At 43.9% G+C, this 18,547-nt stretch overlaps 1 protein-coding gene across 10 annotated transcripts in view; it reads left to right on the forward strand.

Moving 5' to 3' along the window:
* Window positions 1-18,547, forward strand: part of LOC140650450 (transmembrane protein 161B-like) — a 74,883-nt gene that overhangs the window by 16,908 nt on the left and 39,428 nt on the right. For 7 of the 10 annotated variants that reach the window (XM_072858662.1, XM_072858665.1, XM_072858661.1 and 4 more), the window contains 3 exons: window positions 3,965-4,045; window positions 12,587-12,684; window positions 15,686-15,842. In XM_072858662.1, the coding sequence (XP_072714763.1) occupies window positions 3,965-4,045; window positions 12,587-12,684; window positions 15,686-15,842 (336 nt within the window). Of the gene's footprint in view, window positions 1-3,964; window positions 4,046-8,961; window positions 9,683-12,586; window positions 12,685-15,685; window positions 15,843-15,974; window positions 17,794-18,547 lie in introns of those variants that run through there. The other 3 variants (XM_072858669.1, XM_072858668.1, XM_072858670.1) reach the window with 3 other exon arrangements.

An 18,547-nucleotide genomic window follows, 5' to 3' on the forward strand; every position in this document is an offset into this window, starting at 1 on the left:
TTGTGGAGGGCGGATAAACACATCACCATTCAAAAATACAAAAGCCAGGAACTTTAAGTGACCAGTTCATTTCAAGATGCCTGTATGTGTACATTAAAAGTCCTAAAAAGGAACTGTTAGAATGGATAGGTGTAAGGTAATTATTCATTTACAGAATGAACAGGTATCATTGAAAAGCTATTTACTTAAATTTGAAAAGAAATATAAATGCTTTCAACAGTAAATCTGTGCTGTTTTCGGAGCTTGAACAGAATTTTAATAATCATACTAACTGAACTCAATTAGTTGGCAGCTCAGGTATTTGCATAGGCTTTTGCATTTTTAACTAATAAATCGATCTCTACCAAAACATTGCTTTTAAGGTTTTCAGCTACTTCTGTCCTATTTTTCGGGCTATTTTAGGAAGAGAAGAAAACTGATGTTTTGTTGGTCATTCATTAATGACCTTCATTTGATTAAACTAGGGAATATCTGTGCTGCTGTTGCTATTTATACTAATTCGGATATGTCAAAGCTATAGTTCTGGGACCTCAGCTTTAACCATACATAAGCTGGAGCAGATGCAAACTCCAAATTTTTAATTCTACCTTTATTAAAATGTTTGTTTAAATCTCCTGGTTTTGAGATTTCAAACACAAGGTACGTAGGGTTTATTAATTAGACTCATACTGTTAGTTATCACCATTAATCACTTGCAGTGTAGTTCTATAGTGTAATTATATCATAGTTGTGGTCTAAGCATTGTTGATTTGTGCTAGTATACTACACAGAACAAGTATTTTTCTCTGCTGCTGTATTAGGTACTATATGTCCATCTGTAGGAAAGACTGAAAAAAAATTAGCTTCCAACAGAAGTGATTTGCATGATCGAAAGGGGTCATCAGTTATTTGTGGTACACTCACTATGTCAAGTTCAAATCTGGGAGACGATGAATGACAAAGCAGAAGACTGTTTCTGTGCTTTACCACACTTTGTCTAGATCATATAAAAGTTAAGAAATAAAAAAGTATCTTTGTAGTTTGTCTTTTTGGATGAAAAGGTAGCTGCTCTGACTCTTTAACTTAATTCTCAGTCTCACAATGTCTCTATTTTGTATCAAAGTTCTCTTGCAAAAACAGCAAATGTTTCATCTGGGACCATGTGATGAAAATGAATGAAATAATTTTCATTTTTACAGATCCATCAAGAAAACCAAAACAAAATTCAGGCCCCCCCCACCCCCGCTTCACGTCAAGTCTGGGTTGGTTTGGGGTGTTGGGGTTTTTCTGGGGGGTGAAGGTTTGTGGGTTTCTTCTGGTTTTAGGTTTTTTGTGGGGTGGATTTTTTGGGGTGTTTAGTTTTTTTTTTTTTAGTGTTTGAACTGGCAGTGAATTCCTTCAGGGGAAACTTGTAATATTCAGTGTTTTGAATTTCTGTAGTATATTATTAGTTTGTACTAAACTTGTTTTCTGTTGAACAAACTCCAGCATCAGTCAGATATTTAGCATAATAACACCTACTGATACAGACTATGTGGAAACCCCTATTAAACACATTATGTTCCTTATAGCATTGCCAGCTTGAAATCTTAATTATCCATTATACTAATTTTTAAATTATTTTAAGATGATATCAGTGAGGTCTGTGCAAGTGCCTGTTAAACACTTCATTATACCAGCAATCGAACTTCCAAAATTGGAAGTTTCTCCTAAAGCATGCATTGCATTTTTTGTCCCACCATTATTCTTTCTTTCAACCTTCCCATCCCCCACTAAAGTTTAGTTTAGTGTCAAAGACGCCAAGCTGAGTGGTGCAGTTTATTCGCTGGAGGGAAGGGATGCCATCCAGAGGGACCTGGACAGGCTTGAGGAGTGGGCCCATGTGACCCTCATGAAGTTCAACAAGGCCAAGTGCAAGGGCCTGCACCTGGGTCAGGGCAATCCCCATTATCAATACAGACTGGGGGATGAAGGGATTGAGAGCAGCCCTGCAGAGAAGGACTTGGGGATATTGGTGGATGAATAGCTGGACATGAGCTGGCAATGTGTGCTTGCAGCCCAGAAAGCCAGTTGTATCCTGGGCTGCATCAAAAGAAGCGTGGCCAGCAGGTCGAGGGAGGTGATTCTGCCCCTCTACTCTGCTCTCGTGAGACCCCACGTGGAGTACTGCATCCAGCTCTGGGGTCCCTAGTACAAGAAAGACACAGGCCTGTTAGAGTGGGTCCAGAGGAGGGCCACAAAAATGATCAGAGGGCTGGAACACCTCTCCTATGAGGAAAGGCTGAGAGAGTTGGGGTTGTTCAGCCTGGAGAAGAGAAGGCTCCAGGGAGACCTTATTGCGGCCTTTCAGTACTTAAAGGGGGCTTATAAGAAAGGTGGAGAAAGACTTTTTACCAGGGCCTGTAGTGACAGGACAAGGGGCAACGGTTTTAAACTGAAAGAGGGTAGATGTAGATTGGATATAAGGAATAGGGGTTTTTTTACGATGAGGGTGGGTGAGACGCTGGAATAGGTTGCCCAGAGAAGTTGTGGATGCTCCATCCCTGGAAGTGTTCAAGGTCAGGTTGGATGGGGCTTTGAGCAACCTGATCTAGTGGAAGGTATCCCTGCTCACAACAGGGGGTTGGACTAGATGATCTTTAAAGGTGCCTTCCAACCCAAGCCATTCTATGAGTCTTCTACCTCCTTCCCCCACCCCGAGCGGCACAGGGGGATGGGGAATGGGGGTTGTGGTCAGATCATAACAGTTCATCTCTGCTGATCCTTCTTCCTCATGCTTTTCCCCTTCTCCAGCGTGGGGTCCCTCCCATGGGCTACAGACCTTCAGGAAAATCTGCTTTAGCGTGGGCTCTTCACGGGCTGCAGCTTCCTTCAGGACACATCCACCTGCTGTGTTTAGGGGTCCTCCAGGGGCTGCAATGTGGATATGTGCTCCACTGTGGACCTCCATGGGCTGCAGGGGGACAACCTGCTTCACCATGGTCTTTACCACGTGCTGCAGGGGAATCTCTGCTCTGGTGCCTGGAGCACCTCCTTGCCTTCCTTCTTCACTGGCCTTGGTGTCTGCAGGGTTGTTTCTTTCTCTTTTTTTTTTTTTTCCCTCACTTCTCTCTCACAGCTGCTGTGCAGCGTTTTTTACCCATTCTTAAGAATGTTATCACAGAGATGCTACCAACATTGCTGATTGGCTTGGCCTTGGCCAGTGGTGGGTCTGTTTTGGAGCTGGCTGGTACTGGCTGTGTCCAACATGGGGGCAGCTTCTGGTGTCTTCTCACAGGGGCCACCCCTGCAGACCTGCCCCCCCTCCCCCCCCCCCCCCAACCTCCCCATGTAAACCCAATGTACAAATATTTTTCTACGCTACAGTTAAATACCCTTAATGTACTGATATCTATGCTTTTGTAAGCTGTACTGTTCATTTTTCTTCTTTCTAGTAAGAGTTGAAGATATCGCTGTGGTGTTTTTAGGACAGGAATGTAGATGTAAAGATCTGGTCTGTATAATAAAAAAGACTGGTTATGGTTATTCCATAATAGCTGTTGCAGACTTTAAAAAATTACTCTTTTTTGAGAAGCATAGTTATCCTTAATAAAATCATTTAGAACATGATTCTCATAGGTAATTGTAATGATATAGTGACCTTTTTCCAATATAGGTACAGCCTTTTCTGCTGTGGTTGATGACAACTTGAAAATTTGGTGTTTTAAGAAGCATAAGTGCTTTCACTTGAATGGTGCATTGATAGTTCCAAACCTTTCTAATTATGAACACGTGTCTTTTATGCTGAAGAGAATTGAAGTTTAGCTGTAATTCATCAGTTGAGACAATGTTGGTACTTTAACACAAAGGTATTTTGGTTAGGTGCTGCAAATGACATGGTTTAATGTGTGTATGTATGTGTGTTGATATATAGTTCTCTTTTTAAAAAGCACTCTGAATTGCTCATACTGACATTGTTTTACTTGAGGATTTTTTTTTTCTTTAGTTTACAATGGTATCAGCATCCTACTGAAGAAGGTCTAAGGCTTCTTGCAGGGAAACAAAGAGGCAAGAGCAAAAAAGATAGGTAAAAACTTGTTTTAAGTTTTTTCTTTTTTTTTTTTACTCCATATAACAACTTTACTGACAAACTTTTGGTTTTGTGTGGGTCTAAAACTTCTTGAATATGATTGCCCTGCTTGTTTTGATTGCCACAGCTCTGTACTGAACTGTGTTCTTTCGGTTTAACAGAGAACTTAACGTGCCCAAATTGTACAGAACTAGGTAATTCCCAGTCTCCAAAAGTGGTCTGTGACATTGCTAATTTGGTGGCAAGAATTTTCTTAATGAATCTATTCATTTAGATGAAGACTGAGAATAGGAAATCTTATATACAATGGAAGCTCTTCATCTTGAAGCAAGATGAGAAAGATTTGAGTATATTAGTTGAACACAGGATTACTGTGAGCTGCCACTCTTGTGCAGCTGTGAAAAAAGTAAATGTGCTCCTAGGATATATTAAGTGAGGTATTTCCAGTAAAGAGAGAGGAAATGTTAATCTTGTTGCACAAGGCCACTGATATAGAACTTTATCTGGATTACTGTGTACAATTCTGATCACTCATGTTCAAGAAAAATGAATTCAGACTCAAACAGGTGAAGAGAAGGACTGCTAGGATGATCCAGGAAACAGAAAGCCTGTCTTACAAGAGGAGGCTAAAAGAGCTTGCCTTGTTTAACCTAGCAAAAAGAGTCTGAGAAGGATAGGATAGCTGTCTATCAACTTCAGCTGGAAACAGATTTCTGATCTTCAGTCATGAAGCTCTGGAACAGCCTCACCAGAAGCATAATTGGGGCAAGAACCAAGACTGATCTTGAGGTGGTGGAGCTTGCTATGTTTATGCAAGATTTCTGAATTGGCTATGTTTAAAACAAATACCCAGTGACTTGCTTTTTGGTGACATAGGTGGTTTCCTTTGGTCTTTTTTTTTTTTTTTATTCCAATATAAACTGCTCTCTTAAAATTCTTAATATCTAACTTTTGTGTTAATTCATAAACTGCACATATAAACTGCACATATAACCTGTTCATCATAAAATCAAAGCTTATTTTTTTTTCAATTTCTTACTTAAGCTACATGGGTAGCAACCTTATTTGCCAAATGTTGGGCTAAAAAATTAAGCCTTCTCTTTAATATATAATGCTTCGATATTACACGTTTGTCACAATATTCTTTAATATTCAGAAAAATCATTTTATCCAAGTTTTCTGTAACAAATTGAAGCAAAATAGTTAATAGTATTACAATTTATAACTGTGCATTTAACCAGTGATATTTATTAATATTTAAAATAACTTCAGTTACATAACTATAACTTTAAGTTACATGTTTCACCAATATGAGCCTTAAACAGGAAAACACAATTGCATTGCCAAATACTAATTGCACTTTACACCGAATGCCTTTCCTCAACCTTGTCAATCTTCTGCCATCCAAAGCATGCATATTCTCACTTTCACCAGGGCAATCATATGCTCTCTGCTGTGTGGAAGCATGGCATGTTAATGTGTACTTACGTATGAGCTTAAATTTTGTAATCTTGGAAAAATTTACTGTGAAGCTTGGTAGAAAACTGTATCACAGTTCACCTATTTGCATTAAGTCCTTTTTCACCTGTTAAACTTTTGCATGTAATGTTTCAAATGTGGTGCTACGTTTTCATGTCTAAACAGTCAAATTCTGTTGGTGTAATTTAATTATTATGATTGTTGTATTTATCATAGTACATTAATATCTAACCAAGAAAATACAGTTTTAATATGTGTATGTAGTTGTTTGTAATAAGGTACATTTTATTGACAGATGGATATGAAACTTCAGAGGGAATCAGGATGGTAATGTGGAGACTTAAATGCTGCTTTCTTTACTTTGCTATTGTAACAATAGGATGTATAATAACCTTAATTTTCAGTCAGTGGATATACCTCTCTGTTCTCTGAAGAAGCTGCTTGTCAGGGCAGGCCCAAGACAAGAGACAAAGACATAAGATTTGAAGGCTCTTGCAGGCAGTAGCTCAGAAGAGGCTGAGCTCTGCCTGCTAGCCAGTTTTATTAGCTCTCCTGATAACACACCAAGGGCAGCTGAAGACTTAAAATTTACAGAAGATCATCTCCTTTGAACAGATACCTATGTAACCCTGACACTATCTATCTCCCTCCTTCACCCAGGGTGTGCCCCACATCCTCCAGTGGACCAAACTTAGCAGGATAACGGGCGCCCAGGAACCTCTGGGCCATGACCCACCCAATCAATCAAATACTGCAGGGTACCCCAGGATATCCTGGAACCCAAAATATCCCAGACACGATATTCTCTCTGGCCCTGGACCATAACTGGAGATGGAGGTAGAGGTTGCCACTGGAAGGGATCCGGGTGAACAGGTTTTAACAGGGAGACGTGAACAATGGGTGAATATTGAGAGTGCGTAGAAGGTGCAGACGGAACGCAACCAGATTTTATACAGGCCCAGGTAATGGTGGTCCAACTTGGAAGAAGGATGCACAGAACAAACATGTTCACCGGACAACCAAACATAGTCCCCAACCACAAAGTCCAGCGCTGGTCACCGATGACTATCTGCATAGTCTTTGTAAGCAGCCTTTGCTTTTTCCAGCTGCTCTTGAAGAAACAAATGCATATACTGCAACCGCTCAAGGGAGTCCTCAGGAGAAAACCCCTGGACAGCCACTGGAGTAGCTGGGTGGTCACGGGGATGAAAACCGTACTGTGTGTAAAAAGGGGTCTGATGCGTGGAAGAGTGGACACTGCTGTTATGTGCAAATTCTGCCAACGGTAACAGAGAGACCCAGTCATCTTGATGTTAATTAATATAACAGTGGAGATGCTGCTCCAGGATCTGGTTTACCTGCTCCATCTGACCATTAGACTGTGGGTGATAAAGGGTGGAAAGACAGAGTTGGACCCCCAGCAGGCCCATAAGCTGCCTCAAGAACTGGGCAGTAAACTGGGCCCCTTCATCTGTCACCATGCTATCTGTCAGACCATGACAGTGAAGCAATAGCTGCAAAACCAAGTATGCAGTCTGAGGGGCCATGGGCAGCCTCTTTAGCGGAACAAAAATAGCCACCTTTGTAAACAAGTGCACCACCACAAGCACCGCTCGCTGTATGCCCCTGAGACACAGGCAAGTCCACAGTGAAATCCATTGAAGTAATTTGCCGTGGCCGCTCAGGAGTTTGTAAGGGTTGTAATAGTCCCCGTAGCCTCTACATCAGTCTCTTGGCCCTGGCATGGACATCACAAGCCTGAATGTAGCTTGCAACATCAGCATGCACCATAGGCCACCAGTAGCTCTGTGTGACTTGATGCAGTCTTCTGATGACCACCGTGCCCTGCTGTCAGTGCATCATGACAGCGCTGAAGGACCTTGTGTGCGCAGCGGGTCGGCAGGGATATACAGCCGCTCGTCGTGATACAGACAACCATCCTTCTCCTGCAGATTCTGTGAAGTATCCCCTGCCCAAAACCGCATGGCCAAAGGATCACCGGCCATCACTCGATGCACAGAACCAAGGTACTGGCTGGCACAGCCGCAAAAAAATTTTGCAGAGAGAAAAATGACAGGGGAGCAGATCTGCCTCAGCATCTCCTGCTGAGGCTTCCTGACGTGACAGGGCATCTGCCCTGCCATTTTGTTTACCCAGCCTGTAGGTGACAGTAAACGGAAACTGAGAGCGAAAAGTTGCCCAATGAGCCAACTGGGAGAGAGGCACTTTAGGTTCCTAAAATATTCCGGATTTCGATGGTCAGTCAGAACCAAAGGAGGCTCAGCAGGACCCACAAGAAGGTGCCTCCACTCAGCACACGCCTCCCCCATGGCCAGCAACTCTTCATCCCAGGCATTGTAATTCCTCTCTGCAGCAGTCAACTGGCAGGAGAAATAGGCACAAGGATGAAGCTGTCCATCCAGTGAACTACGCTGAGAAAGTACTGCCCTGATGGCATGGGCAGAAGCATCTGCCTTCAACACGAAAGGATGACTGGTATCCAGGTGGGCCAAAACCGGGACCATTGTAAACGCCTGCTTCAAGTCGTCAAAGGCCTCCTGAACCTTGTGTGTCTGCTGAAAAGGGACACCCTTATTGAGTCAGTGCTGTGAGCGGGGCAACCTTTTGAACAAAATTCCAAGTAAAACGCCAATAAAAATTAGCAAAGCCCAAAAAGCGCTGCACACACCATCAAGGGAGACTGCCAACAAAGAAAGGCATCAATCTTTTCATGTCTGTGCTCACACCCTCGGGGGCAATTGAGTAACCCAGGAAGTCTATACGCTGTTGGAAGAAGGCATACTTCTCCAGCCTTGCATAAAGGCAGTGACGCCAAAGGTGGGAGAGAACCTCTCGAACATGAACAACATGTTCCTCCCACATCCTCGAGTAAACTAAAATGTCATCCAGATGTGCAATGACATAATTGTCCAACAAGTCACAGAAAACATCGTTGATAAAGCCCTGAAAGGTAGCAGGGGCATTACACAGGCCAAAAGGTATCACACAATACTCAAAATGGCCATATGTGCAAACAAAGGCCGTTTTCCACTCGTTGCCCTGATGAACACAAATAAGATTATAAGCCCCTTTAGTAAACCAGCATGCCCCCTGGTAAATGCTTCAACAATTCAGGAATGAGGGGCAGGGGGTACTGGGTTCTTGATGGCAATATTATTCAATCCCTGATACTCCACACATGGCCTCAAGCTTCCATCCTTCTTTACAAAAATTATAGTGGCGCCAAGGGAGGGAAGTGGAATATTGAATAAAACCCCAGGCTAAACCGTCCTCGGTATAAGCCTTCAAGGCCACCATCTCTGGCTGTAACAGAGAACAGATATGGCCCGAAGGGAGAGGAGCGTCTGGGAACAGCTCGATGGAATAATCATACACCCGATGGGGGGGTGTGGGTGGGTGTGTGTTAAGGTCTCTGCTCGCTTTTGCTCAAAAACGTCCCAAAAGTCCCTAAATTCTGGCGGCAGCGCCCCCAACAGGCCAGCAGGTGGCTCGGGGGAGTTGGCGCTGCCGGCACGGGACACCCGGCGGGCACTAGGGCCTGCTCGGAACCCTGGCCAGCAACCGGCACCGGGAGAGAGCGCTGTACCCCGCCGGCTGCGGCGGGAGGCAGCAGCAACCCTCGCACTTCACCCACAGGAAGGTAAATTCGTCTCTGTGCCCAACCGACCACCGGATCGTGCCGGACTAACCAAGGCGTGCCCAGAATGATTGGATAAAAGGGCATAGAGAGGACAGAAAAAGAAATGAACTCCCAACATCCTGGGGCGACGGAGAGCTGCAGGAGCGGGGTCTGCCACTCAGTGGGACCACCGCCGGCGGGTTTCCCGTCAGTAGCAAAAATAGGGCAAGGGACAGATCGGCGCTCTATTGGCGCACGAGCCTTTTTTACAGACTCTGCAGAAATCATATTCCTACAAGAGCCAGAGTCCACCAGGGCCTCAGCAGCGACCGCTCTGCCGTCCGGGAGCGGAAGCGAGACCGACACCGTGAGGAGCGGGGCACCTGGGCTCGCCCCATCTACGCCGGCGGCGACCTCCCTTTCCGCGCTGGCCGGAGCTGTTTCTCGACTCCACAATACCGGGCGCTGAAAGGGACAGTTCAGAAAACGGTGGAAAATCCCAACTGCTCCCAAAGGTAGCCAAATCAACCGTCTCCTCGGCAGAGTCCTCAGCAGGGGGAGAGGGGGACTGGGCAAACCCTGCCTCGAGTTGCAATGGGTTCCACCCCGCCGCGAGTAGCAGGACGGAGGCGGGTAGGGCGGACTCGGGGAGGAGCCACCGCGGTCCGAGCTCCCGTCCCGGCCACACGGGCCCCACTCCCGGCACCGCCAGCATGGTGCCTGACCCCCCGCCAAGCCGGGGGGAGGCGCCGGGAGGGAGCGGGGGCCCGAAACCGGAGCAGAACCAGGCAAGCGCAAAAGCTGCTCCGCTTCAGAAGCACGTTTAGTGGCAACCTGCAAAATCTTCCGGCGCCAGCCTTCGGGCTACCTCTGTATGAACATCGCCGGCCAGGCCATGAATATAGAGGGGTAACAAAAGGTCACACCCCCCCCCCCCCCCCCTTCAGCTCCGGCGACATGCGCAGGAAATCCGCGGTGTACTCTGCCACACTCTGCCCCCTCTGGCGCAGACTGAGCAGGGGGTTAAAAATCCCAAACGGGACAAAAGCAAGCTGGCCTTCGCGCGATCACCGGGAAAAGCACTATCCCAATTGGAAAACATAATCTAACTTCATATTCTATATTATAAGACGTACTTTTGTTTGTACTGTATTTCAAAGACTATTTAGTAGAACTAGAAAAGGCTAACTGATGACTAGAAGTAAGGCTTCCACATAAGGAGGAGTAGGCTAAGATTTACTAGTCTAGGAACTGATTGAGGGACAGTTTTGCTAGAGGTATGTATCCACTTTGCAAGAAGGTGGATAGGGAGTAATAAACTTACTGCCATGTTATACAAGGAGATGATGAATTAAATTAGAGTAGGTTTAAGCACTTTTTAATTTGGGACACAAATTGTGGAACTTGCTGCTGCAAGATACTTTGATTTCAGACTGGTTCAGAAAGGTATTCAACAAATTCATGTCACTTATTAAAAATGATTATTTCAGAGGTTGCAAATTCATGTCACTTATTAAAAATGATTATTTCAGAGGTTGCAATCCCTGGCTCAGGTTATCCCCAAGTTGCTTAATGCTGGAAGCCAGGAAGGGTTTTAGCAGTGTGAGGATCAACCTTTGCTTGCCTTATTCTTTCCCTTTGTATAAGCAAATAGCCACCTAGTATGATAGGAGTAAACGGATCTTTGTGTGATTCTTTATGAAGCTTCTGTATATTGCTGTCATGCTGTGCAGGAGTGGTTAAAACCTGGAACACAGCTTTGAACCCTGCCTCTGCATCACAATGTACTTAACTTTGTTGCTTTGCCCAAAGAGAGCATGCTGGGTTATTATTTTTTAAATTGTATTAGTTTTCTAGGATTACTAATACAGTGATACATTTTTTTTGGGCTTATTTTCATAAGCAGGATATGAATTGAAATAAGTATGGTATTTTTACGTTTCCTTTTAGATTAGAAAACTATCTTAAATTTGTCTTTGCTTGATGGCTAGTAGGATAGATCTTTCAAGGATCTAGGTTAGTCCAGCTCAGGTGACATACTTGCTAAGCACCCTATTGTGACAAAAGGACCCAATGCTATTTTGAAAATGTGATATTTATTTTTTCCTAACAACTTTGGTTATCTCCTGAGATCGATTATTGCTTGTTATTTCCAATGAATGATCAATAAATTAACACTCCCAAGCATGTCTTACTCATTTACTTACTTTCAATCCAAAGACTTTAACACTGCTGTCTTTTAGTCTACTGGCCTAGACCTCAACTGAAAAGTCTCAAATTAGCTTTGATTTTCTTCAGTGTATTTCTATGGCAGGATGGATATGTTCTGCACTGTACCTGTAGTCATATCAATAAACTGTTAAGGCTGGGGAACCAATTGGAACACCTGTCACAAAAATTTGTAACTGGCCCATGCCAACCGAGGAGAGAGGCTAGGACGCAAAGTATAGAATTATAAGGGTAAATATTTATTCATGCGCATGAAGTGTCCCAGCCAAATTGGGGCACCCTGGATGTGGTTTTACACGGGGTTCTTATACTCTTCAAACATTCAGGTACAACACGATTTGACTAATCACTAACACCCACACTACCGATTACTAATCATAGGAAAACTTTGCAAAGCAACTATATTTCTGCAGCATTCTTGTTGCTTGTCTATTGATCGAGATGTCCCTGGAGTCAGTCTTGCTGTAGTTACTTATCTATGATGCCAGATGACGCTGGGAGGGTTTCAAAGACGTGTCAGAGGGGCTAGGATGCTGGCATTATCTTGGTTGTCCAGGGGTATCCTTTATCCTTCATGGACAGCTCTAAGCTTCCAAGAAGCAAAGTCCTTATTTCCAGGGCCGGGCTGTCCTTTAGTTTGTTTTACTTAAGCATGAACAATACCAAAGTCTCCAGTAAAATTCTACTACCTCATTACATCACAGTGTATAATGTGAACTAATATATATATTAACAAAGTTAATACACTTTCATACTATAAAGACTGATTGATATAATAGTTAGGGAAGGGAATTTTCATAACACACCCTATAGCTTCCTTCCTGTCTGAACAGTGAAGCTTCCTTTCAGAGGAAACTGGTGTGTTGGAGTAGATGGTGCCCACCAGATCCTGTCCTAATACATACTCAGGACATAACATATAGATGACATTTAGACCTGTATGTGTAACCATGGTAGTATTTCAGAGGCTTGCAAGGCAAAGCTAATAATTATTGACATACCTGGTTGTTTCTCAAGATATGTGCTTATTTGAACTTGAATTAATGCTTTTACCTAGCTAGATGAAAATGTTTGTATGTGGGGGAAAAAATGGTCTGCGTACTACTTAAATTTGAAATGCTATTATATAATGAACAAGTTAGTTTTGTTGTATCTGTGTGTATTTTATTTATTTACTTTTTTTTTTACAGAAAATATAATGGTCATATTGAAAACAAGCCCCTAACCATTCCAAAAGACATTGATCTTCATCTGGAAACAAAGTCTGTGACTGAAAGGGACACTATAGGTAAGAATAAGTGGATGCAAACAACAACATATTATATCAAATATATCCTGATGTTGTTTTCTATCGAGTGTTTATTTGCAATAAATACTGGAATATCTTTTTCAATAGATAATGAAAGAATAACAGTACAACTGATTATAAAGAAAGAAAGTGAGAAAGCAAAAATTAGGGCTAAATCTCTTTCGTTGTTCCATGGGTGACATCTTAATAGCAGTATTAGAATAAAGGATGAGTAGGTGAAATTCAGCATAAAGCACATCTATTGCTGCATTAGGCATCCCTAGCAATATGAGACAACACCAAAAGGATCACATCACTCAGTGTATTTGAAACAGACATAAAAATAGCTTTGTACAGGAAAATGATAACTGGCAGATGTTGAAACACACTTTCTGCTCTTCTAAAATAGGAAATGTACTGTAGCACTGACACCTAGTTCTTTCACCCATACATCTGAAATTTTGAAGTAAAATATTTAGAAACCAAAAGTAACACTGCAGAAATACACAGCATTTGTTTTGAAAGTTAATAGGCTTTTTTATAAATGCTAATTTTTGACTCCTTAAACATAACCAATTTTTCTGTTACATAAAAGTCATATATGGATATGTATACGTGATACATATTTTCCTCCTAGCCACATTTTTATATGCATGCATTGTATGCATAAATATAGAAAGCAAGCAAGCAAGCAAGAAAGCATAGTGCTGAGCAGGAGATGTTGCAGCTTAAATTATCCAGGACAGTGCTGAAAAGACCTGTAACAGAAACGCACAGCTTTTTAAAACTGGCATGTAAGCAAAGCATTCACAATTTTCAATTAGTGTTATTTGCTTCAAGTAATAGCATTAATGGGTCTCCCCGAGAATAAAACAAGCATCAGTTTATAGATACTGAAAAAGTGTAGGGTTTAAGTATCTTTAAAAAGTTATATATGCAAATATATGTTAAATCTAACCAAATAGTTATTTCAAAATAAATATCAGACTTTAATTTAAATACCTGAGTTCAACCAATTTCATGTTTTTGACATCAGATACCTTGTAGTCAAAAGACAAATGCTCAGTAATATTCTGTGACTTTTTAACCTCGTTGATGTAGGAAGGTGTTTGAGAGGGTGTGGTGGGTTGACCTTGGCTAGCCACCAGGTGCCCACCAAACCGCTCTATCACTCCCCCTCCTCAGCTGGACAGGGGAGAGAAAAAATATAACGAAAGGCTCGTGGGTCGAGATAAGGACAGGGGGAGATCACTCAGCAATTACCGTCACGGGCAAAACCAGACTCGACTTGGGGAAATTAATTTAATTTATTACCAATCAAATCAGAGTAGGGTAATGAGGAATAAAACCGAATTTTAAAATGCCTTCCCCCCACCCTCCCTTCTTCCCAGGCTCAACTTCACTCCCGATTTCTCTACCTCCTCCCCCTTGAGTGGCGCAGGGGGATGGGGAATGGGGGTTGCGGTCAGTTCATCACACGTTGTCTCTGCCACTCCTTCCTCCTCTCGCTCTTCCCCTGCTCCAGTGTGGGGTCCCTCCCATGGGAGACAGTCCTTCACGAACTTTTGCAATGTGGGTCCTTCCCACGGGCTGCAGTTCTTCACGAACTGCTCCTGCGTGGGTCCTTTCCACGTGTCCTTTCCACAGAGTGCAGTCCTTCAGGAACAGACTGCTCCAGTGTGGGTCCCCCACGGGGTCACAAGTCCTGCCAGCAAACCTGCTCCAGTGTGGGCTCCTCTCTCCACGGGGTCACAAGTCCTGCCAGCAAACCTGCTCCAGCGTGGGCTCCTCTCTCCATGGGGCTGCAGTTCCTGCCAGGAGCCTGCTCCAGCACGGGCTGCCCATGGGATCACAGCCTCCTTCGGGCGCATCCGCCTGCTCCGGCCTGGGGTCCTCCAAGGGCTGCAGGTGGATATCTGCTCCACCATGGACCCCCATGGGCTGCAGGGGGACAACCTGCGTCACCATGGTCTTCACCATGGGCTGCAGGGGAATCTCTGCTCCGGCGCCTGGAGCACCTCCTCCCCCTCCTTCTTCACTGACCTTGGTGTCTGCAGAGTTGTTTCTCTCACATATTCTCACTCCTCTCTTCCGGCTGCTGTTGCGCGGAAATTTTTCCCCCCTTCTTAAATATGTTATCACAGAGGCGCTACCACCGTTGCTGATTGTCTCAGCCTTGGCCAGCGGCGGGTCCGTCTTGGAGCCGACTGGCATTGGCTCTATTGGACACGGGGGAAGCTTCTAGCAGCTTCTCACAGAAGCCACCCCTGTAGCCCCCCCTGCTACCAAAACCTTGCCACGCAAACCCAATACAGAGGGGCAGACTGCACTTCGTTGTTCAAGAATTGTTCTTTGCAGTTCCTAGCATCTATGGGAGAAAGAAAAAACTCTCTCTTTTTAAATCACCCAACCTGCATGGAACACAGTATGTTCCCCAGAATGTTTAGGATGGCGTTTACACAATGAGTTATTGCTATACAAGAGATGTTATCAAAATCTTGAAGAACAAACCATCAATGTTTTAAGTTTGGTTTTTCTAAAGAAAAAGAGGAAGCAATTATATATAGTACATTAAATGATTGTCAATGAGCTTTTAATCTTAAACAGAGAATCAAAACTCTTACCTAGAATTGTAGCTAGACTTCAGTGGATAACCATTTTTTATCTTGATTTTGAGATCTAAATTAGCCATGATTTTTTAAGTTAGCAGGTTAATGCATAAAAGCTGAGATGATACAATAGTAAAATCTTGTAACCTTATAAATTATTGAGTGGTATTCCAGTATCAAGCAACAGAGGTGAAGAGTGAAGTTCAGGTTAAAAGGAGAGGTTGCTGAGTGAAAAAATAAGTGTCTCTTAGCTTGGATAATCTGGATCTAGATTGGATCTAGACCTCAATTATTTGAAAATAATTTTTAATTGTCATCCCTTTTTGTATATGTTGGTAATTGCCTTAAAAATATCATTGTACTTTTAAGATTTGCAAACTTGTATTTTTCAGCATTGCATTATTTTCCTGAATATCAGTGGCTGGTGGATTTCACTGTTGCAGCTACAGTTGTGTATGTGGTGACTGAAGCCTATTGCAGTATCATGAAGCCCTCACAAGAAATGAATATCAGTGTAGTTTGGTGTCTGCTTGTCTTGGCCTTTGCAGTGTATCCTTTACTGTTTTTTAAAATAATTCTATCTGTTCCAAATAGCTTACATCATTCTTCAATTCATAGAAATCTGTGTATTGTTGATCTGCAGAATAAATAAATATATATTTATCACTGTCTTTGCCTTAGTCTTTACTAGGAAGACCGGCCTTCAGGAATCCCAGGCCCAAGAGACCAGAAGGAAAGTCTGGAGCAAGGAAGATGTACCCTTGGTGGAAGAGGATCAGGTCAGGGAATACTTAAGAAAACCAGACATACATAAGTCCGTGGGCCCTGATGGGATGCACCCACGACTGCTGAGGCAGCTGGCAGATGTCATTGCTAGGCCACTCTTGATTATCTTTGATCGATCATGGCGGTTGGGAGAAGTGCCCGAAGACTGGAGGAAAGCAAATGTCACTCCTATCTTCGAGAAGGGCAAGAAGGAGGACCCAGGGAACTACAGGCCGGTAAGCCTCACCTTGATCTCTGGGAAGGTGATGGAGCAGCTAATCCTGGAAACCATTTCCAGGCATATGAAGGACAAGAAAAATCACCAGGAGTAGTCAGCATGGCTTCACCAAGGGGAAGTCTTGCTTGACCAACCTGATAACCTTCTATGATGAAATGCCTGGCTTGGTAGATGAGGGGAGAGCAGTGGATATTGTCTACCTGGACTTCAGGAAGGCCTTTGACCCTGTCTCCCTTAAGATCCTCATGGAGAAGCTGTTGATGTATGGCCTGGATGAGCAGACGGTGAGGCGGACTGAAAACTGGCTGAATGGCTGGGCCCGGAGGATGGTGATCAGTAGCAGCGCAAAGTCTAGTTGGAAGCCAGTGACTAGCGGTGTACCCCAGGGGTCAATGCTGAATACCTTTCTCAAAGATATTATAAATTAGAGATTATATTACTAACATACGGGCTTCTCAAGCCCTAAGTAAAAGGCCCAATAGAGCAGACATGGCCTATTCAAGATCATGAACTCCTCGAATACAATGTCTTCCACAAGCCTCCCAGTACAGGCAGTAACTAGTGGTATACCCCAGGGGTCAATACTGGATCCAGTCCTGTTCGACATCTTCATTAATGATCTGGATGATGGGGCAGAGTGTACCCCCAGACATTTGCAGATGACACCAAACTGAGAGGAGCGGCTGATATGCCAGAGAGTCATGCTGCCATCCAGAGGGACCTTGACAAGCTGGAGAATTGGGCTGGCAGGAACCTCATGCAGTTCAACAAGGGGAAGTGCCAAGTCCTGCACCAGGGGAGGGATAACCCCATGCACCAATACACATGCTGGGGGCCGCCCAACTGGAAAGCAGCTTGGCAGAAAAGGCCCTGGGGGTCCTGGTGGACACCAAGTTGAACATGAGCCAGCAATGTGCCCTTGCTGCAAAGAAGGCAAATGGTATCCTGGGCTGCATTAGACAAAGTATTGCCAGCAGGTCGAGGGAGGTGATCCTTCCCCTCTACTCAGCGCTGGTGAGGCCACACCTGGAGTCCTGTGTCCAGTTCTGGGCTCCCCAGTACAGGAGAGGCCTGGACATACTGGAGAGAGTCCAGAGAAGGGCCACGAAGATGATGAAGGGACTGGAGTACCTCACGTATGAGGAAACGCTGAGAGAGATGGGACTGTTTAGCCAAGAGAAGAGAAGGCTCAGGGGGATCTCATCAATGTATACAAATACCTGAAGGGAGGGTGCAAAGAAGATGGAGCCGGGCTCTTTTCAGCGGTGCTCAGTGACAGGACAGGAAGCAATGGGCGCAAAGTGAAACACAGGAGGTTCTGTCTGAACATCAGGAAACACTGTTTTACTGTGAGGGTGACTGAGGGAGGTGAAGCAGAGCCTGTCCTTTCTAGAGCCTCTGCACGATGACAGAGCTGCTCTATCAAGGCTTGAGTCTTCTCCCGTATCTCACCCAGTAACGATCCCAGTTCCCGTGAATACTGTGACTCAAGCTGTTGTATCCGCTCCATACACCACTGCAGAGCTTCCACAGCATCCTCTGCAGATGCACCTGCAGGGGCTTGGGGACCAGACATCTTTACCCAGTATTCCCAGTGGGGAAGATCTCTCCAAGCTAGTTGTCAGGGCAGGCCCAAGACCAGAGACAAAAACATAGGATTCAAAGGTTCTAGCAGTCAATATGTCAGAGAGGCAGAGCTCTGCCTGCTAGCCAGTTTTATTAGCTCTCCTGATAACACACCAAGGGCAGCCGTAGACATAATATTTACAAAACATTGTCTCCTTTGTTTGGATAGCCGTGTAACCCTGACATCTTACTTTTTCCTTGTACTTGAAGTGAATTAGCAATGGCAAGATGTTCTGACACGCTTCCTTTTCTCCTGTATATAATTGATATATGTATGTAGATTTTCACACTATGTACATGGAAGCTTTGTAAGGTAAACAGAGAATCTGGGCATGAATGTTTACTTAGTCCCTGCTGAATCCAAAGGAATGGATTTTGATTAATTTTAACAAGGGAAGAAACTTTGAAGTTTTTGCAATTTGGTGACAAGTTTATTGTGTTGTTTGATGCAAAATATAGTTCCAAAACTACTGTGAAATACTGGTTTTAAACTCACTTGTAAAAACCAAGAGTAAGCACATTTAATAATTGATTAGAGCTGCATGAAGCTGTTCCCTAGAGATCAGGACACACAGAACATCAGGAAACACTTTTTTACTGTGAGGGTGACTGAGCGCTGGCACAG

Source organism: Ciconia boyciana, chromosome 4 (assembly GCF_034638445.1).
Source record: "Ciconia boyciana chromosome 4, ASM3463844v1, whole genome shotgun sequence".
NCBI classification, from domain to species: domain Eukaryota; kingdom Metazoa; phylum Chordata; class Aves; order Ciconiiformes; family Ciconiidae; genus Ciconia; species Ciconia boyciana.